At 39.3% G+C, this 26,766-nt stretch overlaps 1 protein-coding gene across 15 annotated transcripts in view; it reads left to right on the top strand.

Annotated features, from left to right (window-relative positions):
• LMO7 (LIM domain 7) overlaps window positions 1-26,766 on the top strand; it is a 134,937-nt gene that overhangs the window by 12,910 nt on the left and 95,261 nt on the right. For all 15 annotated transcript variants that reach the window (XM_075741676.1, XM_075741673.1, XM_075741670.1 and 12 more), the window contains exon 2: window positions 24,004-24,074. In XM_075741676.1, coding sequence (XP_075597791.1) covers window positions 24,004-24,074 — 71 coding nt within the window. The remainder of the gene's footprint in view (window positions 1-24,003; window positions 24,075-26,766) is intronic.

Raw genomic sequence — 26,766 nt, 5'->3', positions numbered from 1 at the left:
AGTCTGGCGATGGGTCCTCCCAAGCAGCTGCTGATTGCAAAGTAGCAGAAACTTCTTTATTTGGGTCCATCTGTGCTACTGGACTTTGTGCTGTTGTCTTTCCAAATTACTGTCATCTTCTAATCAAAAAAACTACTGGGTAATTTAGGGCTCCTAAAACGTTGGTGAAGCTCATGCAAAGTTCAGTCTTTTCCTTGCATCAGCTTTCTAGAACGTAGTGGATTTGTCTATCTTATTTACTATAAATTATGATAAAGACCTCTCTGCCTTTGTCCTGTTTTCTTATGAAAGGGGCTTTTTGAAGTCTGAGGACCACATCAAACTGCCCACTAGTAACTCACAAGGTTATTCAGAGTCTTATCCATGTGTAATAGGTTCTCTTAAGCTCCTGTTGGTTGAATGCCAACTAAAAATCAGCTGCTAAACTGAAATGTTGTTAATTACCCCCTTAGTAAAATCACTTTGTGTACTTTTCAATTATTAATATTTGTTTAACTACACAGAGATTAAGTTTGTGGAGGAGAAGGTTCAAGGTGGTTAGTACTGAATGTCTGCCGCCACAACTTTAAGATGTACTCATGGCTGGAGGAGGTTTTCTGTGGGTTTTTTTGTTTTGTTTTTTTAGGAGCAGGTAAAGATTCTTTGTTCCAGTCTATGGAGTGGGATTTTCTGTGTTTTGAGTATCATCATATGGACCTTCTGTTGTAACTCATGCTACAGTCCCCAAATTTGTCTTGCTTTCTGTCACCTGCTGATTTCCTTTAGTGATGTTTATATTAAGTTCAGCATCATGCTGAATTACCATATTGCTGCTTTTTTTGCTAGTTTCCATTTGTATGTGTGCTGGTGGATTTGAGCATTCATCTCCAGTAATTTGCATAGGATGTTAAACAATCCCATTGCTTTAGTGGCACCCATCAGAGTCAGGAAATTGCCTAGCTGAGGTGAAGAGGAACATCTCAACTCAGAGCTGCTACAGCAGCTTGCCTGTGTATTTGATTTTTTTTTTTTCCTTTAAGCACAAAACAGAGAGAAGATATTTCCAACTGGGGATAACAACAGTTGCCAGGGAAAAGAAACTTGAAATATTTTTTTCTGAGGTTATAGAAATTGGTTAGCTTAGGTTTCAGTGCTTCAGTGTGATGCCTTCCTCATTAAAATTTCTTTTAGGTGATAAGGACTTATAAAACTTCCCGATAAAAGTTCAAAATTAAAATGAACTCTCTTATATTTTTTTTTTTTTTAAAAGTTAGGAATTGGATGCTTAGATTTTACTTCTTTTCGTCTAAGTGTGGAGGATTCCAGATCATGCTTTCTCAAAATTCTTCTTCCCCAATATGTTCCTTTGGCTTCTGCATCCTTTTGAATAAGGAAGACTTGTAGAATTATTAAAAAATGAATTCTCATATACATATGAATTAAAATTATCTGATCAAAATGTTTGGATTGGGGGTGGAGGGGGCCACAGGAGCCCTCTGTCCTCTCTTGCTGTGAGAGGAGCTGGCCAGGAGTGGGACCATGCAGCAGGACCATTCACCACCCCTTGTGAACCTTCAGCCTCTCTTCTTACCCAAGCCCCAGAGTTGCGTCAGTGTGGTCACTGCTTACTTTTTCCCTTTTTGAAGCCTGGTATGAAGGTCCTGTGGCTCAAAGTGGGGGTTGCTTAAATGTAAAGTCCCATTTTAAAGCTGTTACTTTAAAATATCAGGTGATACTGAACTTTTTTTTTTATTGTTCCTTCATAGTGATTAAACTCACTTAAAGTCAAGTTAGAGCAAGTCATTAATTAAAGTAAGGAATTTTTGAAGTCCAGATTTTTTTTTCTTCTCAAACTTGAAGAACTTGAAACAGGTGTATGCCATAGGTGCCTAAGAGCAGGTAACTTGTATTTCCTGGTGAATGACGTTGCCAGTTTTAAACCTCTCTCTCACTGCTCCTTTAAGGCTAGCCCAGAACTAAATAAAATAACATAAAAGGCTGTAAGCTTTCAGACCAAAGCTTTGCCTTTGAATTAATTGCTCAGGATGAAATGAGAAGTGGTAGGTGTGTTCTGTTTCATGGATTTAAAAACAAACACAAAGTAGTGTCTGTTGCCCCATTTGGAGTGGTTTGCTGTCGGGAGAGCTTCTCTTCTAGAGCTAAACTTTCAAAAACTTTCTGGAGCTCCCTGCTTTTCCCCATATAATTTCATTTTTAGCCTTGTTTGGGGAGTCTTATGACCCCTTGAGAGTTTAAGGCTTTTCCAGAGATCAGAGCTACAGAGCTGCCGCAGTCCTGTAACCTGTCGTGCAGCTGCCTAACAGCCAAGGGCTTGCTAGTTCCCACAAAGCTCAAGAGGAATCTGATGGTTCAAGTCTCTTCCCTCTTTAAGGCGTGAGGCTGCCGTTAAATACAGAAATCTCTTGTAACCAGAAAAATAGATATTTAAATAGCATTATACTTAATCATAGTCGTCTTTCTCTCCCCTCCTATTGACACTATAGAAAAAAGATTTGACAGGGACATCTCAAGCTAAACTTGCTCCTCAGGGGCTTCCTTACCAGCAGAAATGTAGGTGCTTGTTTGAAATCTTGGGGAACTGAAAGGGTCAAGTTTTAGGCTCATAAAACAAACTTTTCTTTTCTTCCCGTAGGTATATATCCTACATCAGGCTTCCTTTTCAATTTTATGATGAATAGTATATGCTGGGTTTTGGCATTAGATCTTGAAATTGTGTTTAAATTAAACCCTAGTAGTCGGATGAAATGGGCTTAGACAGACTTTACTTTGTTTTGGTGCTCTAGAGCTAATCATTTACAAATTGCTGAGCTAAGGGGCACAAATTAATGACATTCCAGCGTCTTAAAATAGCCCTCACTATGTCATACTGAAAAAATGTGTATTCGGCGTTCAGATGCTATGAATTTCACAAATGTTTCATTTATGTGAAAAAATAGGATCAAGACACAGAAAGGAGTTGAATTGATGTTTTGTGACAGTTATATTCTGTTAATTTGAACACTGCTGTGCATTTTTGACTAGCACAAAAGTCCTTACAATGTTTGTAAAATTACTATAAAGAGCTACAGAGAATTTTCTGCCATAGTATTTTTCACATGTAGTATTTTTTTCTTTTTAGCAGAAATGTTGGTATCACAAGTTTACTCACAAAAACTTTTATTAGCTAGAAAAATGTTTACCGCTTAATCCAATTTCACTTTGTGCAAAGTTTTCAGATTTGATTAAAATAACAATGTCTTCCATTGCAGTGCATTGTGACTTTCCAAGGATTCAGAAGATATTTTGCAGGGATTCTCAACTTGCCATTATAGTGTTTATAAGGAAAATATTTCATTCCAGAATAAGCTGTTTTCAAATAATGTTGAATATATTTTTCAGAATTGTTTTATTGTACCCAACTTTTGTTTTGGTAAAAAGCATTTTGGGTAGTTATATTGTTGACTTATTCCTGCATGTAGGCAAGCATATTAACAAGCTTTTTGTTGGTTTGTCGGACATTATTTAATTTGCTTCTTGAAAGCTGTTGAATAAAAGATGGGCCATTCACTTTATTGGCCCCAAATCTGTCCCTTTTGATGCCTATTGATAAATCTAATATAAAGACTGACAGTCACTTTTCATAGATGGATCTTTTGACAGAGACGCATAACGGTATGAATTTGGCACATGTTGAAGTGTATGTTGCCTTGACTACTACAAATCCTTGTCCAAACAAAACCTTGGAGGGCTACCTCTAGTTTAGCAGCTTTTGACTTTCAAATTTGGGATTTTTTGAGGTTCTTGTGCCAGCTGCCATTACCATGAAATGTTCGGTTGTCAGGCCTTGGGGCTGTCTCAGCTTGCTGGGTTTCTGTGAAGCCTCCTTGAATTCAGCGGTAACGTTGCACGGGGCTGCTGGAAGCAGCAGTGGAACTGGAATTATCCAGATTCATGCCGTCTCCGGCGCTGGGTATAGGCAAAGCCAGGAGACCAAGGTGTAGCAAAAGTCACGTCCCCCCTGCTGACCTGAGGCAGGGTTATGCGAGGGCTTGCCGGACACTCTGTTAGTGCACGCTGGAAAGGATGGGGTGGGCATCAAAAGTGGCCGTTCTCATCTTTCCACCCCCCTATTTCTTGGATGTAAACATGAACAGCACATCTTCCAGGGTTCTCTGTTTTTGTCCTGTGTGTCTTCTGTTCCTTCGTCTGGCAGCAAGGCTGTGTAGGGTTTTGCATCTTCCTCCTTGAGGTGACAAAAACTTGTTTGGTTTTTTATTATGTGTTTTTATTTTTTTAATGTGTGTGTCTAAAATAATGCCTTGAGCAGGTGAATTCATGTAGCACCTGTGACCAAAAGCTATGTAATGAAGTCCAGACCTGCTTTTACTTTGAATGTTCCCTTCCAAAAAATATGTTTCTGTTATTTTTCTTATGTGGTTTCTGGAGGTTCTTCAAAGTAAACACTGCAGTAGCTGGAGCTATTCTCTCCACTGGTACCTGCCCCATTCCCACATAACTCTGTCACTGGAAGTGCCCAGGAGGAGCCCTCTGTCCTTCAGAGCTTGTAGGTCAGTCATTTTTATTAGATCAAGACAATCCTCCATCAAGGAAAGGGAAACTAGATTTTTTTTTTTTCATGTTGTCTGACACTGTCACGCAATCTCTGTAGAAATGCAGAAAGTGCCATAGGCAACCTCAGCACCACCACCTTGCGCTCTCCCATCTCTATGCAAGCATCCCCAGTGGTTCCAAGGCAGAAGGCCACTAGAGGAGCACAGCTGCACCACCAAGATCTTCTCTAAGCAATGTAACATTAATAACCTTCCTCCCCACCCTCAGCAAGTGATGAGAATTAACAGGCCATACAGAGGAATTTATTTTGGGAGCAGAATTCATTAGAGAGCATAAATCAGATCCAACCAGTACCTTAGCCCTTAAATTCTAATAAATCATAGTTCCCTATGGAACTTTTACCATAACATTAGAGTTAGAGTCTGGTGTTTGAGTTATATATGATAGGTAAGTGCTACTTAAACTGTGCAACTTCAGAGTTGATAATTATCCTGATCTGAATAATTATAGTTACTTGAGGGGGGAATATTTGTTAAAACAACAAAAAAGAAAAACTGTATACCCGTGGTGGGGGAACAGACACAATGTCAGGTCATAGGCGGCACTATAAGTTGGGATTTCTGATTTGACACTTAGAGTACACATCCTAAAATGAACCGATTTTTGTGTAGACATTTTTTGCATCTGGGTTATCATGTGTTTTGAGCAGTTGCTGTGAAGTACCTCATTTCCAAAACAACACCAAAACTCCCCCCAAAACTCACTTTGTTCTGTCTTATGCCCTAAATCCTGCAGATGCATACATGCTTAACTAAGAATTTTCTCTTGATTTGGTATTCAGATGATGAGACTGAATGAGTAATAAGCTCTTTCATGTGGAAATTGCATATATGGCTGGAAGGAGCTCAGAGGTCACGTAGTTCATGACTACTCTCTTGTAAGACCAGATATTCTTATACCTAGACCATTCCTGGCATTTTTTTTTAACCTCAAAAAAACTGGCAAACTGGTCTATGGTACATAACTCTTATGGTTAATTTTTCTTCCCTAATATGAGATAATATTCTTTGTACTAATTGGTTGAATTTGCAACTTTTGCTTTGATAAATTGGAACCGTTCCCTCTGTCTCATCTCTTCTCTAGAATAACTACTCCTCGTATTCTTAAGCTTCTTTCCTGTCTTGTCTTGAAGTGCAATGTATGCAATAGCACGTACCAAACTAAGAGTAGGACAACTAACTATTGCACCAATGCAAACTGGTAAATAACCACTTAAGGCAGTGGCACTGCATAAAAGGGTGTGGGGCTGACTGACTACAAACTGAGGTCAAGTCTCTTGTTTAAAAAAAAAAAGTTAACGTTTTGACATAAGTTCTGCTGAATTGTCTCTTGCTGAACTTTAGGCCAGTGTTCCAATTCAGGATTAGAACAGCAAATTCTCATCTCCCCACTTAATGCTCATGTCACGTGTCAGTTTGGGTTTGTAAGTAAGATGGTTGCAGTCTGTCACCTAATTCTGTAAAGAACACACTAGAGAGTCCTGGAATTTGAAGTAACTTCTCTTGCGTCCAGTTTAGTACTTATCCCAGTCTGGTGTTGCACCTTAGAAACCCGCTCTTTACGTGTGCGATCTTATTCCTGCCGTCACATAACGGCCTTTTAATCTGCTTACCTAGTCTGTATTTCCACAGTCTGTCTGTCTTGAAATAAAATAGCAAGGCTTTTTGCCAGTTGTATAACTTAAGTCCATCTGTAGCCCACTTACTGTTTTTCTTCTTGTGTATCAGACCAGTTAATTTGCCAAAGCAGGAAAAAATAATTATTTATATGTGATTTATTTTTTTTTTCCAAACCAAAGCGTTACCTCCCTTCCAAACATCTGTGGCTTGGAGGTGGTGGGGAATCAGCAGTATTTAACATCCCTCTAGAAAGTGAAGTTGGGGAGAATAGTCTAAATGTTTTCCTAACTCTTATTCTGGTTTCTTCCCATGTCATCACACCTCTAAAGGGGATCTTTGTTTTTAATTTTTCAGTCAATGAGACCTTTCCAGCCCTTTGAGTTGAAGATAATTGCTAATGGCTTAGAGCAGGCTCTAGAACACAGAAGAACTTTTAATTAAGCAAGTCCTTCCAGGCTTTGCCATCTTCAACATTTTTCTTATACTCTCAGTGGTTGTTTACCCAGTCCCATGCTTCTCTGAAGAATCTGACAGCTCTTTAACTGAACATTGTAGCCATCTTGTCATTATTTATTCACCTTCATCTGTCCTTTCTTTTTCTTCCAGCATGGCTGTAGAATTTGTTCTACCTTTTGTCTTTAGTAACTTTTTCACTTCAACTTGCCAGACGCTTTATTATGCTAGTTGCATGAATCTTGTGCACTTCTATTTTTGCTAATTGGTTTCTCAAAGAGTTCCTGTTTAAACCAAACAGTAATATGATTAGGCTATTCAGTTTTTCATCACATTTTTGATAGAATACAAAATTAAACTAACCACAGTACTTTACTCATTTGATTGAACACCTACGAGAATCTGTAATAGCCTTTAAAACAATAAATAAATCTGCAAGGTACTGCTGGGTGGTTCTCTATACACAGACAGCAGAACTGAGGCTTCCTCCTTATATTGTGCAAAACTGCTGTCTTTATTAATCAAATTTTTGAGTGGGAAACTGAGCTGCCTTGGCATGCCTTATTAAAAGTAGTTCTATATTTTAAGGCATCAACTGTAATGTCCAAACCTACAGGACACTCATAGTTTGTATAAGTCATTGCTTGGCATCCTGGGAGACAGTCTAGGTATTTGTTACTGGAATTGCAGTAATGTTTTTGGGGGCCCTCTCTGTTTTAGTTTCCAGCAGATGGTAGTTGCAACTGAAGGCAAAAGAAAACATAGAGTCATAGAATGGTTTGGGTTGGAAGGGACCTCAAAGATCATCTACTTCCAACCCCCCTGCCATGGGCAGGGACACCCTCCACTAGACCAGGTTGCCCAAAGCCCCATCCAACCTGGCCTTGAACACTTCCAGGGAGGGGGCATCCACAGCTTCTCTGGGCAACCTGTTCCAGTGCCTCACCACCCTCACAGGGAAGAATTTCTTCCTAATATCTAATCTAAATCAACCCTCCTTCAGCTTAAACTCAATACCCCTTGTCCTATCACTACACTCCCTGATAAACAGTCCCTCACCATCTTTCCTGTAGGCCCCTTCAGGTACTGGAAGGCCGCAATTAGATCTCCCTGGAGCCTTCTGTTCTCCAGGCTGAACAACCCCAACTCTCTCAGCCTGTCCTCATAGGAGAGGTGCTCCAGCCCTCTGATGACGTGAGGATGGTTATTGGAACAGGAGGTGTGTGTAAGCTAACAGGCTGTCTGTGCCCTGGACACCTGTGTGATGGAGTAAGGTTGCTGCGCTGCGTTTTAATGACTGTTTTCTAGTTGTAGTTGAGGATCCTTTAAGATTCAGTGGTTTATTCCTATTAGGCTGTTGCATTTCCTGCTTTTACTCCAATAGAGGCGTTATGGCAAATTTCTGTATGTTTGTCCCAGCAGAAGCAAAATATTTAATGATTTAAAAAAAAAAAAAAAAATCACTTAACTGTATGCATATGTGAAAACAGTTACATGCAGAACAATAAAAAACCTATTAATTTTAGTATTACTGGGAAACAACACAGTTGTTGGTTAAAACAAACTTTTTTTTTTTTAAGGAAATATTGCCAAAGATCTGAACAAGACTATTTCCTACTTGTAACTCTAAAAGAGGTAGGCTCTTGGCATGAGGCTGAACTTGCTGATTTCAGATTAGGGTCTCTTTCCTAGTTAAACATGAGGATAAAAAGAGTATTTGGTGCTAAAATGCTCATTGGGCACTGTGCCGCTGTCTTTCTATTCCTTAGTGAAAAGCGTTATCTGACTGGGAGCATATAGTCCTAAATTCATACTGTTTATAAATATTTGATCAAATACTTTATCATCATCTCCCAAGCCAAGGGAAATCAGCAAGTCTGGTAGAAATAATGCAAGCTGTAGGTGCAGTTTCATTTTGAAGTGTATTGGGCATTATGGGAAGGGAAGAGCAAATATTCTTTGAGCATTTGTGATAAGTACAGTAAAGGTCCATGCCTTAATCTTCAAGATCTGAGAAGAGACTTCTTATCCAGGAGGGAAAGAGAAATTTAGAAGTAGAGCATGATGATGCACACCCTCCTTATTCTTTTTCCCTTCTGAGTGTACCTATCACTTAAAAAGTGGTGTTTTGCTGCCTTCAAAATCTTGTCAACCAATATAGTCATAATTCATTCGGATTTACACTTTCACTGATGTTAATGTACAGGGTAATGGTTTCTTTACTAACCAGTATTGTTAAAATTCAGTATAAAGTTCTAGACTTGTACATAATTAAGAGAGCTTGCTAGTCTACTGTAGAATATTTTTGTAGTGGAAAATGCAACTTAAACTGAAAAAAAAAAAGGGGAGGGGGGAGAGTGCTACCTAAAACTAGCTGTTTGAATAGTTTCAGATTAACGATAGTCTGTATATTGGTGTGCTTGGTGGTTTTGCTGATATCTGTCGTAAAAAGAGAAAGATGATGTGGGACGGTTTGGTAGCATATGTAGAGTCCAGATGCTAGAAGAACAGAGTATGTATATTTATGTCAAATATGCTGCTTATAATAAATGACAGCATGATAGGAACATGAGGGGGAAAAGAAAGCTTGGGCACTTTTTTGTGCTTCATGGTTTAAAATAAAAGTGATTTTTCCTATCATTTCTTTACCCTGAATAATTGCAGATATTGAAAATTCTTAGTCAGCTGAAGGCAATGTTTTAAAGAAAAAAAAATTATTGTCAAAATAAATTCCACTTTATAACAGCAGAGGTCAGAATATGTCAGGAGATATGTGAGATCAATTTTGCAGTGACACCCAGATTCTGTGTGAATTCACACCCGATATCGATGTGGGCTCTCAAACTGAGGCACCAGTCTTGGAGAAGATTGGCCAGCGTAAGATATATGAGTTTTTAATAGCATATTTGTGGTTATATGCCTTAGTTAAAAAATCATTGTATAGATGTAACACTTCGGATTTAAGTTAGCCTTCTGTCCAGCTTGTTCTGGATACATATTTCCCTATTGTATTGTATATTACAAGCAAACAAATCTTTAAGCAAGCAAATATTTAAAAAAAAAAAATTATATGGGGGCAGGAGGAAGTGGTGGTGGTACAATCCTTTCTGTAATGATTTCTGATGCAATAGAACTGTGAAAATGTGTTGCTCTCCCTATCTGTGGGTTTTTTACCATTTAATTATAGAGAAGGCTACAACTCCTCTGCTCTAAATATGAAAGTACTGGTATCTTCCTTCCTCACCCTCTGAAGGTGCTGACATACCTGGTACAGGTCACTGTCAGACCGAGGATGCTGGGCAAGATGGACAACCAGTTTAACGCAATGGGATAATTCCTTTGTTAGTCTATAATTGTTGTGCAAGTGGTGTTTGAATGGTTCAACCTGAAGTTAGATCCCCCTTTTTGTTCTAACAGAAAATATTTGAGAGGACGTGTATCTAATAAAATGCATAATTTTGTGATGCCCCTAAACAAAATTAAATCTTGCATCGGAAATAAAATCGATGATACAAAGTACCATTCCTTTCTCTCTGGAATTTTGAATTAAAAAAACCCCAAAGACATCCTTCTGCTTTGATAAAGCAGTGACCTAATGTTAAAAGCACTTCCCAGTTTTGTTTTTGTTATGGTAGGAAAAGTGTCTTCAACTGCTTTACTGAGCTGTAATGAATGGTTAAATTCGTAAAAAACGGTAATCATGTACCAGATCAAGCAGCAGAAATTGGCATAACTTCATGCAATATGTATGGAGGAAAATGTTTAAATTGGGGGCAGTCTATGCTTTGTCTCTGTTGCGAGGCAAAACTTCAGACATTCTTCAAGTCTGCGAGCCCTGGAAGGCATCTGGTCATAGAAACCAGATGTTTGTGGCTCAAACCTGAAATGCATCTTGCCTACGGTAGAAGAAAAGCTCAGTCTTCCGGGACATAGATATTCGCTGTCTATGAGACTCTCTGTGGGTTACTGATAATATATCTCCATTTAATGCATTGTTATTTTTAAAGACAGAAGAAAGTTAAGCTAGAGACAAATAATGCCCGAAGTACATGCATCTGTTTATAATCTAGAAAGTGCATCTTTTCTGTGGTTATAAGGTACAAGTGTAATCCTACTAAATGAATGGAACAGAGTAGTCTTCCAAGACTGTTTTTACAGTTCTGGATAGAACATTTTCTGGTACAATTTGCCTGCTTGCATCCCAGTGCTTTTCTGGTGTGCATTTTGTGGAGCTTTTTGGCTGTATCATTAGGGGAGGTTATGTGAATATATGTGAACTAGCCCGCTATAGTCTGGAATCTCTCTGTTTTTTTGTACACAGGACTTCAGGTCAGCGGCTCTCTTTGAGAAAGCTGATGCATCAGCTGTATGCGGATAAATTATTTTATATGGTCTTTTTTCTAGAGGAAAATAAATTATATTCTTTCAGTGACATGGAATCTTCTAGTGATATAAAAAGATTGGGCTCAATCTTAGGGATATTGAGAGTTCTCATTTTAAATGCTTAATGGGTTGAATATGGAAACTATGGGGTAAATTTCTGCCTCTCTTTTGCAGGGTATGGAATTGTTTACAAAGATTCATGAACATTTCTGCAAGGATGTCATAATAAATATAAGCAAATTATAATTGTCTTCTGTAATAAGGGGGAGATTGGCTGCTTTCAACTAGTAATTAAATCCTACCTCTGGGCAGTGTACATAGCAGCTACACAGGGTTTCTATGACAGTCAATCTTATCTTGGGCTCCTCTAAACACACCCAGGTGAGGAGGCAAGCACTCTGTCAAACCAGTTTGGCTCCTTAAATAACTAAATAAGTACAGCTGCGTTTGCAGGGGAGCAGTGAAATGGCTGGAGGAATTGCCGCGCTGGAGGTGGTTGAGTAACGCTTGGGTTGTATGGATGCTCAGCCTGGATCGGGAGTGGGGTGGCAAGTGATGATGTCGAAGAGGAAAGAGAGGGAGGGGGAAGTGTTGAAAGAGTTGTGAAGAGCAGCAGTTGTCACTTGTGGCTTCCCTTCTGGACCACAATCTCTCCTCCGTGCTCTGCACCTTAATTCTTTAATTGAAGCGCAGCAATTATCCCTGCGTGGGGCAACCTATGACTTTGACAGCTGCTAATGCTTCTGTCTGTGGCTTTGCAAACCAAGCAGAAGAGTTCCATGGAGAACGAGTTTGCTAGTGGTGTATTTGGCTTAATAAATATTCAAATGACTAGACTGAAACGTTCTGATAGGAAAGACAGATGACAGGGCGGTGCGGTGCATAAAGAAGGGCCTTTTCATGTCATCTTTAATCTCTAAGTAGGGTGAAGTCCTGATTTTGAGGTTGATGGTAGCCTGATCCCTGATTTCTGCTTGCAGTGACATTTTATTTTTGTAAAGGCAAATAAATCTCAAACAGTAAAGAAGTTACTTCTGGAGGGGGAGGGGGAAGATATAATTAGGAATAATGGGTAAGTAGTGTAGGCTACTGTTCAGAGTGGTACCATGTGTGCTGTGAGATGACAAAAGCATCTTGAAGGAGGCATAGCTGGAAGAGGATCCCCTGAAAAGCTGAAAGGTGTGTCATCAGGCAGAAAACCATGTTCGCATCACAGTTCTCCAAGTATCATAAAGACACTTCAGTAACTTGCTACATGTTCACCAAATATTCCTTTATATTTAAAATAATCCTTTATATTTAAATCCTTTCTATTTAAAAGGGCAATGCTCATATTTTAGAACTCCTCAACAACATAATCGGAGACAAGAGTTGGTCAGCAAAACTTACTGAGCCTAAACGTCCTTATTCCTTTGCCCAGACTGATACTCTGCTTCCTCTAGTTGTGCTCCTGTCATCTTTTCAGATGCACGCCATCCTTCTGTGGCTCCCTTGGACTTCAATTTCCTCCGTAGCCATCCTTCCTCCTCTGACTGCAATTATTTAATTTCTTTGCTAGAGGCAATTTCTTTCATCTCCTGCCAAAGAGAAGGACTATATATAAGCACAAAGCCTCTGGTCATATGTCGTACCTGGCGTCTCTCATTAGATGGTGCTGCAAAGCAGTGGCAATGTCTTCTGCCATCCAGCGCTGTAATATAGGAGCTCGTTACCTGTAATTAAGTATGTCGCTATGAGCCTTGGGAAATGGAGTCTTCAGAAGTCTTGCTCCCAGTTTAGTAACTTAGTGCACGCAGTGTATTTCAAATATCCCAAAATAATTATTTGTGTGTTTATATTACTTCAAATTTCAGATTTTAAAAATTTCTAAAAAAAAAACCACCCCAAAACCAAACCAAAACCCCACCCAAAACCACACAAAATCCCCCCAAATACCATCTTTCTTGATGTCACAGTTCTGTATAGCCTGTCCTACTGGCTTGCTCACTGTCATTTCTTGAAACTTAAATGTAGTTTAAAAAAAAAAACCCCAACTACTAATCATAGTAGTATTCAAGAGCTTTACGATCTTGCTTTTATTTTTATTTGAACAGGTAATATCAGTGGAGTTCTCTTAAGCTAATCCTTCCCCCTGAATTATTCCAACTCTAGAGAAGAGCATAATATTTCTACAGCTGAAGTCGGCATTAATTTCAGTGACCTCCACCTGAAAGTTTATTTCTGTATAACTGTTGCTAGATAATGAAATCTCTAAATGCTATTGTTTAAGTGCCACAGTTAATGCCAAGTGCCATAGTTTACTGGGAAGTGATGTGACTATTTTTTTTCCAGACTCTGTATGTGACATTAATTGCCTTTAGGGTGTCTTTTGACCCTGTTAAACGTTCATTTCCACACAATTTCTTTGCTCGCTGCCCATCTGTTGCCTTGTTAATGAGATGAGTAAACCCGGTGAAATGGGTTGGAAACCAGTGGGTGCAGGAGGAGATACAAAAGTCAGGGGATGTGGGGACGGGAGGGGAGACATGGTGTGAAGGCTGTTGGTTCCCCAAACCCTGTGTGTGCACACATGGGGGTGTGTGTGAGAGAGAAAGGGGGGGTTTGCTGAACGTTTTTGGCTGCAGCCAACTGGAGCCACGTGTCGGTACGTATGCTGCTCAAAGTACTGCTTCCAGGAAAGGTTGGAAAATCTGAAAAGATTGACAAATCTCCAGTAACAACAAGAAAAGACTTCCACGCATGAATAACCTCGCTAAACACGCGAAAGCAAGTGTATCTAAAGCATTTCCCTCTTGCGTGCGTATTCTTTTATCGGATGCCTTTCTCCTCCTCCTGTTGAACGGAGTTTTGGGACTTTGCGGTTAGATTCCTGGTTCGCTCATGGCACTGGCGCTGCCCTCCGGAGAACCACGAGCATTTAAAATGTATGAAAAATCAAAGTATTAAATACACCCAGGATCTCAGCAGTCGATTTGTAAGAGATAACTGGAATCTAGGGCAGAAGCGCGCTCTGGTTTTGGCCATTTGGTATCTCTGTATCGCTCAGCCACTTAAGTAAATAATCCCAACAGGGACCTGCTTGCAAATAGCAGCAGAGTTTTAGCATATTTTTCTTAATCAGTGTAAGCAAAGATATTGTTTTCTTTAAGGTCTTTCCTATAAAAATAAACGCTAATGAACTGAAAGCTTGTATTGAAACTCGTAGCATATATTCTCTGACCCGGAATTACAATAGTAGTAAAGCTTAGGAAATACAAATGTTAGAAGGCTTTTTATCGCTTGCATTTATCTTCTGGTTTGAAATGAACAAGAACGAAATATTTAAAGATTCAATTACAGTGAAGTGGAAACATTACTTAAAATACTACATATAAGAGATTAAAGTGTTAGACAATGTGACTTTAGTACCCTCTACAGCAAAAATGCCCAAGTTTATATTTGCTTTAATCCTTTCTTTACATTTGCCCTAGACAAATGTGATTTTAGTATCACTAAGTTTTATCCGTCAATATTTCAAGTAATGCCTCTATTTTACTTCAAGCTTGTAAAAACAGTATTTTTTTTTCTTGTTCACCTGAAACCAAGATGCTGCAGTTGTTGTTAAACTTTGCTTTTCTTCCTTTAGCAAAAACAATGGTATAGACAGATTTTTGCATAGAGGTTTTTGGAGTGGGATTTTATTATTATTACTATTGTCTGAACTTGAAGTTCTTTGAGGGTGCGTGGCTGGCCATCACATCGGTCATGTACTGCCTGGCTGTCAGGGTGCTGAATCCCTTGATCTTTGGGTATGTTAAGCCTCTCAAGAATCTGCGCAAAGTCCAAACGTTATCCCTCTCTCATCTCCAGCATGCCGTGGCTCCAGCCCCGGGGTGCCCTTCCCCGCTGCTTGGAACCCCTGGCTTAGTTGCTGTGGTCATTTTGGGGCTGGGGAGAGGCGGTGAGATGTGTGAGGGGGTTACGTAGGGATTTTTATTTTTTTTTTTAAACTTTATTTTTATTGTTAGTACTATATTAAAGAACAAAGTCATCTGGGTGATTGCAGGACATTTTCTAAACGCAAACGCTTCACATGGGCACAAGGAAGAGAGTGGAAAAGGAGGCTCTGATGCCATTTTAGGACGACAGGAAGATCATTGTTTTCTTCTGTGACTGGACTGCTCAGCCAGCCCTACGAAACGTTCTGTCAGTCGTGTGTCTAAGTCTTCTTGCAAGGCCTCTTTTCTAAGCTGTGTTGTTGCTGAGATTCTTCCAGGTTTGTTTTTTATTTCAACTTCCTAAAGGAGATGTTGAGAACATACTGATTTTTTTTTTATTATTTTTTATTTTCTGTCCAAGGCAAGCTTTTCGTATGCCCCAGGTGGACACTATGTAGGAGTCCAGCTGAGACACAGCTATGCATAGATTCATTTATCTCTTGATGGCTTATTCCTCAGCTTGGAAAGGCATTAATAGCTTGAAGTCAGGTAACAACCAACGGGGTGTTCCCTACCCATGGCAGGAAGGGTTGGAACTAGATGATCTTTAAGGTCCCTTCCAACCCAAACCATTGGAAGACACTTCAGAAAAAACCATAAAGAAATGGCATGCAGAGTGACTGGCTTTCACAATGGGCAAGTTCAAAATTTGGCTAGCAGGAGAGCGCTTACATGATGAAACACAATCATTAAAAGCTATCTAAGCAGTGAAACTGGAATCTCTGCTCGCCACTTCTGTGATCTCAGTCAATTGCTCTTCTAGAAATCTTTCCTTCATATTCCTCGTTGCCTGGCTATGTTTAAATGTAAAAACTTTTTTCCCTATGGCAGAAACAAACATCCAGCTCTAGTACACCACCATTATACTGTGAATTACTTGGAAAAGACAACTTTCAATCAACCAGTGTGTTTCCATACTTAAGGTATTCAGTGATTAGTTTCTGGTTGTTTCAGGAGTGAACTGAATGTTTGGTTGTTTGTCTTCTCATGATGATTTTTGTCCTTTTCTCTGCTTAATTAGGAACAATTACAGTTAAGGTGCCCACTGCCACCCTTCTTCTACCACAAACCACTGAACTAGTATGGAACCTAGCTGGCAAATCTTAAAATAATCATGTTACTCTTACATTGTTTTGGGAAAGTGCATAAATACTCACTTTTTGTTGTGGTTTAGCCCTAGCTAGCAACTAAGCACCATGCAACTGCTCACTTGCTCCCCCTGCCAACAGGGTGGGGGAGAGAATCAGAAGGGTAAAAGTGAGAAAACTCGTGGGTTGAGATAAAGACAGTTTAATAGGTAAAACAAAAGCCATGCACATGCAAGCAAAGCAAAACAAGGAATTCATTCCCCGCTTCCCATGGGCAGGCAGGTGTTCAGCCATCTCCAGGAAAGCAGGGCTCCGTCATGTGTAACGGTGACTTGGGAAGACAAACACCATCAATCTGAATGTTTCCCCCGCCTCTTTCTTCTTCTTCCTCTGGCTTTATATGCTGAGCATGATGTCATATGGTATGGAATACCCCTTTGGTCAGTTGGGGTCAGCTGTCCCAGCTGTGTCCCCTCCCAACTCCTTGTGCACCCCCAGCCATCCCATTGGTGGGGTGGTGTGAGAAGCAGAAAAGGCCTTGGCTCTGTGTAAGCACTGCTCAGCAATAACAAATAGATCTCTGTATAACAAAAACACCCCTGAGTTATCAACACTGCTTTCAGCATAAATCCAAAACATAGCCTCATACTAGCTACTGTGAAGAAAATTAACTCTCTCTCAGCTGAAACCAGGACACTTCTATGTAACTGAAGTTAGTTGCAAATACATGTGAGAAAGTAAAAACTTGGTTAAAGTTGAAATCAGCATGCATCAATTAGGATAGTGGCCTTAGAATTCATGCACATTTAAACTGTTTATGGAATTAATAAGTTCCAAATAAATCAGATGTACCTACATCATTACAATAAAATGTCAATTATTTGTTTTTTCAGAGATTCCTAGTAATTCAAATTCCACTTGCATTTGCAAGTTTTATGTCCTACTGGACCACCTACCTCCGTCTAGTTTATGCTGCTTATCCCTGCATATACAGTGAGACCTTTTTTTATCACACAAACTAATCTATGTTGGTTTTCCTAATTTGACAGCTGTCAGTACAGTCATCAGTATAAACAACAGTAAGCTTATTTATCTTGCTGTTCTGTAGAAGGAAAAAAAGCTCAACTGAATTGATTGATCCCAAATGCCTGCTTTTTCTGCAGTATTGTTCCCTTAAGTCAGGGATTCCCTTAAATAGTGGAAGAAAAACTTCACTTCAATCCCTCAGATTGTATATTTATATGCAATTTGACAGAAGAGCTGAAAAAACAGAGTGTAAGCAGCTGATGAGCCAAGATCTAGGCTTCTCGCACCTTCCACATCGGTAATTGTGTGCCTCTCTGTCCCTTATTCATTGTTTCTCTTCATCTTTTGTAAAAATGTAGTGGTATGTTATTTCAGGAGTCTTGGCATGTCTGTCCACAATAAGGCATACCACAATAAGACCCCATCATTATGTTGATGATAGAAAATAACAGTAAGACTTTTTCAATAATCAGTCATTTCCTTTTATAAATGTCTGTTCTGGTGTGTTATCAAAGGCAGTTTTGGCTGAAGATTGAAAAATTTCCACATCCTCTGAAATGAAGTGATGTCCAGGGATTTGGGGTATGGGGTTAAACAGGAGAGTGCAGCTTTGCATTGAGCAATAGAGCAGGAATGATTCCAACTGAAGAACAAAGTCTTACAAAGGGGAACATTCACGTGGACCAGCATAAGTGATCAATGGCAAAAACATCCATTTCCTTCAGCCTTACTTTTGCTGTGCGGTTAGACTATACAGCAGATTTCTTGGTAGATATTTTCCTTCTTATTTCCAGCCACTCCAGTTCTTCTCCTCAGTGGAGTTGAGCCTGTCATGGATTTTAGCAATGAATTGTGAGGACTTGAAATGAAGAGCTTCCTTTTTGTAGAAATCCAGGCCTTGCTCTTGGCTCCTGTCAAGTTGTTAGGCTGGGCAGTGTCCTAAGTTAATTGCTGGACAGCTGACCGGGAAAGCCTCTATGGGTACCAGCTTTTTGAGCACTTCCTGACCTCTCAAGAGTTTGTTGAACCGTGAATTAAATTGCGATCAGAAAGGAGGATTGCAGGACAGTTTCCTTTCTGACCTTGGCTGCTTTGGACCTGGTGTCCCTCCTGCTACCAGCGGTGCGGTACCGGCAGTGTTCTCATGCGGGTGGAAGATATGAATGCCCACTCTTCCTGTACATCTTCCCAGGGCCCAAAATTCGGGGAGGCAGATCCCACTTGCCACTCTCTTTCTACTGCTTGACCTTGAGAAATCTAGTAATTGCTGTGGCCAGGGTGTTTGCTGCAACGCCAAAGGCTTTCTTCCCAAATGGCTGATTTTGCCACTTGTATGTGCAAGACTGCGTGCAGCAAACTCTGAATATGGTTCCTACCATCTGCCCTTCAGGAAGGATTTGGATAAACCAATTGACTACTGGAGCAAATTGTGGCAATGGTAGAGTGTTTGGTTTGGTTTTGTCTGTTTGTTGGTGGGTTGTTTTTTTTAAAAAAAAAACCAAACTTCAGAGAGGAAGAACCAGTGTGGAGGAGAAAACAAGATGGGAAGTCTGCAAAGGCCAACCACCACAAGGGCCTTACTTCAAAGCATAAAGGCAGCATTTTTGTTAATAGCTACCGCATATGCCGTTCAAAGACAAGCTCATATCCTGCGTGGCACTTAAACAGGACTACAAATAGCTGTTAAGGGGGGAGGCAGGACTTTGGGTGGTACATCTGGAGTGTCCCATAAAGCAGCTACTCATGGTCACAGTCCAGAAGATCTACCAGTTCCTACAGGAATGCAAGAGAGGAAGAAGTACCTGCTTTTTCTTTATGTGTTACTCTTCCTTCCTGACAGACCCGAAAAGGTAAAATCCGTCAGGCTGAGGTAGAGCATGTAACTAACAACTGTATATATAATGCAGTGGACTCAGAATACCATATAAAATGTGTTATGAGTCTACTTCCAGGCCCTACCAAACTGTACAGGTGCCAGAGCATTGGGAGTGTCTTGAACGCTTGCTTTTTGCCTGTGGGTGTAGCCTATATATCTCCTCGTACATCTTACAGTATCAGTACCATTCTGGAGTGATGTATTGGATGAGGGTGGTTAGAGCCAAAGGAGGGCTGTAAATGGAGATATGTAACACTGGGATTATGTAAGGATGGAGCCATTTGCCATGTCATCTGATCCAGATTTTTTGTAACTGGGGTGGGGGAAAGAAAGGCCATTAGCAAGGTAGTAATTCAGACATTGATGTGTATGATCCACCAAGGCAGGCACTGTGACAGAAACTGGCAGATGTAGCTGAAATTCTATGGTGAAGTTGGTACTGCAGCATCAGATTCATATCATTGTCCCAGTTCCCTACAGCACATGAGGAGTCCTCTCTGCAGCAGGATAAACTCTGTGTTTATTGTTGCAGGCTGAGCTGAGGACCTGAAGTTCATGAGTCAGTGTAGTATCCTTGAGGTCACCATCCGATTAATTGTTTGCCCCATGAGATCCTTGCGTCAGCCTGCATTAAGGCTGTTGCTATCATGCGTGGTTTAGTATTTTTCTTGAATTTTCCATCCCTAACCTATGATTTTACATCAGGGAGCTGTGTGCTTCATGCTGTTGCAGTTAGCATTTCTCTCAAATCGGCGCACGGGGTCCTTGCATGGTTTGAAATGGTGTAGTCTACATGGGGCAGTGGTAGAGGAGCTCTGAATAAGATGGAGGTTGCAGAGCTGGCCTGTGTCAACTGTGGAGCAGGCTGGATGGCGAGTACCTGGGTCCTCTGCAGCAAGGCATCCTTTAGGTCACAGGCTGGACGTGATGCAGTGCCATCTCCTAGTTTCTGAGCAGCTAACGCTTTTGCGATAGAGAATCGGTTAGCCAGCATGCCTGTGTATGTGGTGTGAGTCTTGCATTGGATGGGGAGAGTCTAGCTTTGATATTTCTGGTTAAACTGAGAAACTGCCAGTCCTTTGCACTTTGAGTTGCATGTGGTGGTATGTATGGGAAGCCAACCCACTTGAAAATATCTACCGTCCGCGGTAGAGCTCCCTTTCTGCTAAAGCCATTCAAACCAGTGTAAACCACGGAAACACCTTGACCTGAACCCCCTTAGTTTGGTTTTTCTATTAACATTGAAAAATCTTCCAATTTTGAATAGCTTTTAAGGCAAATAAGGCCTATTATCATCAGCTATATTTGGCCTCTAGTAGGACAAGCCAAAGAAATGTACTCAATGTTAATTTTGGTATTGAGGCGTATAATTAGCATATTCTTCTGTGCCATGTGCTTTTTGTTCACTCCATCATGATCTTGATGTCATGCCATCTTCAGAATGGTTGATCTTTGGTTATTTCTTCTTGATTTGCCTCCTCCTACAGGAATCACAGCAAACCTGAAATTAAACTAGCCCTCTTTGTGTGTGTGTGTGTGTGTGTAAGCATTTTTAAAATGTCTAAATTTAAATGAAGATCTGATTTGCGTACTGTTTGAAGTAAATTGCTTGGACCTGGCAATTGCAAATTACCAAAGTATTAAGGGGAGGCTGTCTTACAAAAATAAATCAAACTGTTTTATAGCAGCAATTAAACATGATTTTATGATATAGCCGTTAATTATGTCATTGCTCTCTTTCTATCAAAAGAGCAGAGAAAGAAGCAGAATACATTCAGCTGAATGAAGGAGAGAAAAGAGAGATAATTTGAACAAAGATGTTGTTCAAACATGGATAAAAATTGCTTTTGCAAGATACTTCCTTTATTATTTGGTGTCTCACATGGCCTAAGAGGTTGAAAAATTGTCGAAAATCAATTATGCCTATTACATAAGAGTACCACACCCAGTATAACCAGTTTTAATGAATAAACAGTGACTCACAAATCATAGACATTATTCGAAGATACAATATCTCAGGGTGGGATTCATTTTGTCTTACTCAGGTTTTTAAAAGTGAAGGAACTCTGTATCGGTCTGTGGCTTTCAATTTTTTTAATGATACCTAGTTCCTATGTAGGCCATAATAGTTACAGCTGTGCTTGCACTGGGCATAAGCCAGATGAAAGTCCATGCTGAGAAAAGTCCTCTGTCTCTGTACGAAAGCCAGGTTTAACATGGAGTACTTTTATGACATCAACAAATTCAAGGTGTTGTGCAACTTGGAAAACATTTAGGTTTCAAGCCACCAGTGTTAAATTGTTCCTTGAGAATACCTCTTAATTACTTAATTATTAGTATCCTTTAAAAGTCAGTATTAATGAAACCTAACTTGGCAGTACCAATGCTTTTATTTTACTGTCAACAAACCATGTAGTCGTCAAAATCTGTGTGTCGCGAGATTGGTCTGACAGCTCCATCCTGTCTGTCAAATCAGTGTTGATTGCCACAGTGGCTGCACAAATAAATTAGTAAAAATGCTTCCAGTGTAATGTCCTCTAATGTAGTTTTAAGAGGTCTGCAAGTCTAATGGTAGCATTTACAACCTTGAACTCAAGTTGGACTGCTTGTTGTTCAGGGATGGCCTCTAGTTATCTGATGTCGTGTGCCTGAAGACTGAGTGGTGGTCAAAAATGTTCCACATGCCATTTTGGAGACTGAGGTTTGGGGGTTTTGTTGTGGAAAAAAACACAAGTTACACCATGAAACCATGGTTATGCACTGCAGTGTGGCAGTCCTGTGTTCTGGAGGGGCTATGCTGAAGTCTAACCTGTCTTCAGTGGCATGTGCTCCTTGACTTCTTGAGAATAATTTTTGAGGAGTGATCTCCTTAGCTACATGCTGCAGTTCTAGGGGGGTTGTTTTTGTTTTTTGTTTTTTAAGGAATTCACTGTGAAGGTTGTTTGTGGATATATGATATTGCAGGTTTGGGATGGGCCCAACTCTAGGTGAAGGAAACATCTCACCATTTATTGCATGCATGACTTACCAGTAAATGGTCTATATTAAACCAGACGTTTGGACTCTGTAGTCCTGTAGATGTCAGCAACAACTCCGGAATGAGAATAACTTTTGGACTCTAAGTATTGATTGGAGTTTGAAATGTAACCATAAAGCTAGACCCCCATCCTACAAACTTCAAGTTTGTAGCTTGCAGAATGAAGGGCTTAATTTATAACACATATTCCCTATTACCTAGGGCGCACAAATATTTATATTTAAACTTTCAGTGCCCAAAATTAATGTCACTAAATGTAACAGCTTTTTATACAAATTTGGAAGCAAAAGGCCATCTTTTATTTGAGATAAGGGTAATTTTGAGATGCTGTGTTTTGAAATTGTTCTTGAAAATGATATTGCTAAGATGCAGTACCTACTCTTCTGTAAGAACAGACTGTTAAATGAATATTGTATAAAATGAAGTTCTCCCAGGGGAATCACGGTCATCTTTTGTTGTGAAAAGTTTCTTGGATTGATTTTTTTTTTTTTAATTTTACCTGAATGTTGAAATTTTTCTTATCTTGAGTTGGTTTGTCATAATTTCTTTCTTTCTCCTTATTTGCTAAATCCTAGAAAAAAAGCTTAAACCCTAAAGAAGACTTCTGTAACATTTAAATTTGTTCTCAATAGGGAGATTGAAGTTGCAGCTTCTTAATTAAAAAATAACTTACGTAAAGACTACTGGCTTAAATTCTAGCATTTCTGGTGTTAGTATACATTCCTTTTGCAATTCCAGAAAAAAATAATAGAGTGATAACGTAACAGATTGTTAAAGAGCTACATCCTTTCCTTTGCTCTTTTACCAAGCACATCTCATTTGTTTCACTACTAATTTCCTTAATTAGTGTGGTAACCAGTAGCTTTGGTCTGGATGCACGCAGGCTCCACAGCACATTTAATTGTGTGCCTGAAGTCCTGTGTAGTATGGGGGACGGCCAGGATCCCCAAAGGGAGGTTTGTAATTAGCTGGTGACCGAACCTGGTGACCTCCAAGCTCAAATAAATGCCCTTCCTAGTGTTTGATTTGTCTGCCCAGCTGGGATAAAACCCTCTTTTGGACTGTTTTAGGAATATTGACTCCTTTTCTGACTTGCATGTGGGTTACTAATCTGAGTATTTAGAAGAAATATGCCAAATTTGCTTCCTTCAAGGGATGTGGGCAGAAGGGGGATCTAGTAGGAAGAATCCAAGTGTGTTTTGACTTGAGCAGGGTGCTGCTGCGTTGATGGTCTTGTTTGAGATGGAGGGAGTTAATGCCAGGAGCAGATTTTTTTTTTTTTTTTTTTTTTTTATTGGAAAATAACTTTGCTGAAAACCTGTAGGTAATGCTTTTGGCATCAGGTATCTTAAGTTCTTTATAAGACGTTGTTCTTGTTCACTGCTTTTCACTCTGAATATAAGTAGTCCCATTAGTATAGTCCTGCCGCTTGCTAAGTAATGGGAATTGATGTGCACGTGGTGATACAGACTTGCCAGAGTGGTTCTTTAGTCACACTGCCTTAGGTGTGAGTGGCAAGAAAAAAACCCCATTAAAATACGTTGTGCCAGATATCACAAGTATGCAAGCTGTAATATGGAATAGGAGATAAAAGACTTTTTCTCTCTTTTACACTTCTGTTTGAAATTCATTTTATGCTTTTCTGTGTGGCTGGTACTGCTTTAGAAAATTATAAGTATTCCCACAGAATTCAGCTGACAATTGGTTTACAGTAGAGAAAACTATTTGAAGATGTTTGATCTGACTTCTTTTGAGGCATAAAGAACTGCTTTTTAAAAACTTCTTTTGAAATTAATATAAGAAAATAATAGATAGTATGAACTAAGCGTTGAATTAAATAGTGTGTTTGGGGATTTTTAGTACATCTTAGATGCTCTTACTAGTCCTGATTTTGTGTGCATGTCCAGTTAACTCTCAATTCTTATTTTTATAGACAGTTACTGGGAAAAGCTTTGGAACCAAAGACTTTCGAGCAGCTCTAGAGAATGGAGTCCTGTTATGCGAGTGAGTATTGACTATATAAAAAACCTTCAGGTTAACATCAGTTGGCCTGTTTCCATGCTGGCCTCTTGTTTGAAATTTTTTTCTGAAGTACCAAAAATATTTTGCAGTAAGTAATTTTTTCCTTTTTTATATACATGATGTTTGTTTCAAACATTGTGTCTCAAGATCTATGTTTCCTGTGTTGTCCTATGCACGCTTTCATGTGCTAGCAAGAAGATCGTGCTCATCCTCTGGCCAGTTGATGAGGTTTTTTGGTTATGATGCTCATGGGCTTTCTCTTCAGCCTGTGCAAGGTAGTGTGGCCGTGGCTGGGATCAAGGCACTCTGTTACCTGTATATCTGCTTTTGTTGTTGGGGTTTTATCCCCCATCCCCACCCACCTGTAAGAAATTATTGTAAATTCTGTGTGCTCATTGTTCTCTAAATCCTGGAAGTTACCTGTTCCAAACAGAGAACGTTACACCCAGAGAACTTTTCTTTTTAAAGTAGTTCATTTCTGAAGTCAACTTTACAAAACTGTAAATTAAAGATAACAGACAGGCCTTTGATTTCATGTTCTATACTGAAGAGCAATATTAGTAAGTAATATAGGTATATGTAGTATGTAGTATATGTAGTAAGTAGTATATATAAGCAATAATACCTAAGAGGGACTATTTGGTCTTCTGGGGAATTATGGTTACACTCAAGTATCTCAATGTAGAATCTATTGGATGGCATTTGGCATACTTAATAAAAACATACCTTTTTTTTTTTTAAACAAGCACTTTAAAATTATGAAAGTAAATGGATTGGGTCTCATTGTAATGTAGAAATATGTTGCCATATATGTGCACGTGCAGCCCCAGTTTCAGTATTTTCTGGACTGACTCAGTTATTGCTTTCAACAACAAACTCTGACCTCAGCTTTTTCTGGAGTGCTTTCTCTAAAAAGCTTCCTTGTGCTTATATATTATAGGTAATTATTGGCAATAATGGGACTTGTCTAGTTTCGTTGCTAGACTGAGTCAGAGGTGTAAAATGTCCACTCATCAGGTCTCTTCCACATATCTCTAATTGGTTTTGTACTTACTGGAACAGGTTTCCAGGACTGGAAGCGGTACTAATCCCTTAGTATTTTAAAGAACAGCAGGTGTAAATGTCATTAGAATACCAGTAAGAGAGGAGAAAACTCATTAGAGGACTACCTGGGACCTTTAAAAAAAAATCTCAAATCTCAGAGCCACTTTTAAATCAGTTCAGCCAAGCTAACTTTCAGAAAATTTTCGGAAAAGGTACAGTTATCTGAATTTTTTACTGTATATCCAAAATAACCAAAGAAAATTCAATAAGGTAACGTTCTTGTGTTTTTCCATCTGTGAATGTTATTGTGTCTTCTGGTCTTGCCCTTATTTTTTTCCTTTGGGCCCTTTGCCCATCACACTGGCTTGCTAGTTGCTTTGCAGTTCTCTTTGTGATACATAGGAGTTGATTTATTTTGAAGACTGAAGGGTGTTGTAGAGATGGACTCTGTATTTTCATAACTTACATAATCAAATGTTAACTGGATTGAATGTAGCAATAAAAATAGTTTATACTTTTAATAAGAAGGTATTTCTTCAAATATGTATTTAGTGGGATGTGTGTATTGTATTCAGCTGTAACTCTTAAATAGTGTCTTTAAGAACTGGCAGTGAACTGATACATTCTAATCCTCGTATATCTTCATTGTTGATGCTTATTTGGCAAAAGAATATGAACCTCCATCTGCCAAATGCAAATCAGTTAAATTTATCTGTAATTAATAGCTATATGCAAGAAAAACATCCTGTAATTTCTTCAGCTGAGCAGCTTGCCTTAGGAGGCATGCAACTTTCTTTAATGCAAAAATGCCTCATTATGTTGCAGTAAATCATATAGCTGTCCTCCTGTGTCATAATTTTAAATTTAACATACTTGAAGTACAAGGAGAAGTGATTTTCACAGAAATTCTGTGGAAACAGAAAAGACCAAGATGCAGAAAGGTTTTCAGGTGTCTAATTTTCACCAAAGTCGATAGAGTGCAAGATCTTAAATAGCGGAGACAAACTAGACATGACATTGCTCGTTTCCTTGGTTCACCTGTGACACAGCTGGTTTAATGTCCACAGATATGTTATTTCTGGAGTTGATACATTTGACTTAAACTATAGCAGACAAGACCTATATTTGCACCCTGTATTCCTACAGCAGTCCAGTTGGTTTGTTTGGCCTGCTTAATGACCAAGTGTGCATCTTGCCTAAGTGATCAGTAGTTGATAAAATAAAAAGCCTTTTACATTTAGCAGATCTCCTGTGTACACATTAGAGGAAGAAAGTCACTGAAGTTTTCCTGATCACGTGCTACTTCATGTTCTTAAGTACAATAAAGCAAACAAAAATTATGCATTTGAAAGATCATAAAAAAAGGGGAGACATGACACTCCAAACTTTTTTAAATTCCACCTCAACAGGTATCTCTTTTTTTTTTTTTTTTTTTTTTTTTGTGGAAAAGTCATCAAATGTATTTTGTTTACTAAATAACTTAATGCGTTGAAAAATCTCAGGACCCGCAGCCATTATTTCTTCTTCTGCAGGCACTTAGAAACCTATTCTCCATTCCAGTGTGTTTAGGTAAACGCTGTTCTTTTTGTGTATTTTCCAAATATATTTGCTGCTTGAGCAAAAAATGCCT

The sequence above is a fragment of the Balearica regulorum genome, chromosome 1, assembly GCF_011004875.1.
Source record: "Balearica regulorum gibbericeps isolate bBalReg1 chromosome 1, bBalReg1.pri, whole genome shotgun sequence".
NCBI lineage: Eukaryota > Metazoa > Chordata > Aves > Gruiformes > Gruidae > Balearica > Balearica regulorum.
Note: the sequence above shows the minus strand (reverse complement) of the source record. Positions and strands in the feature narration are given on the sequence as shown.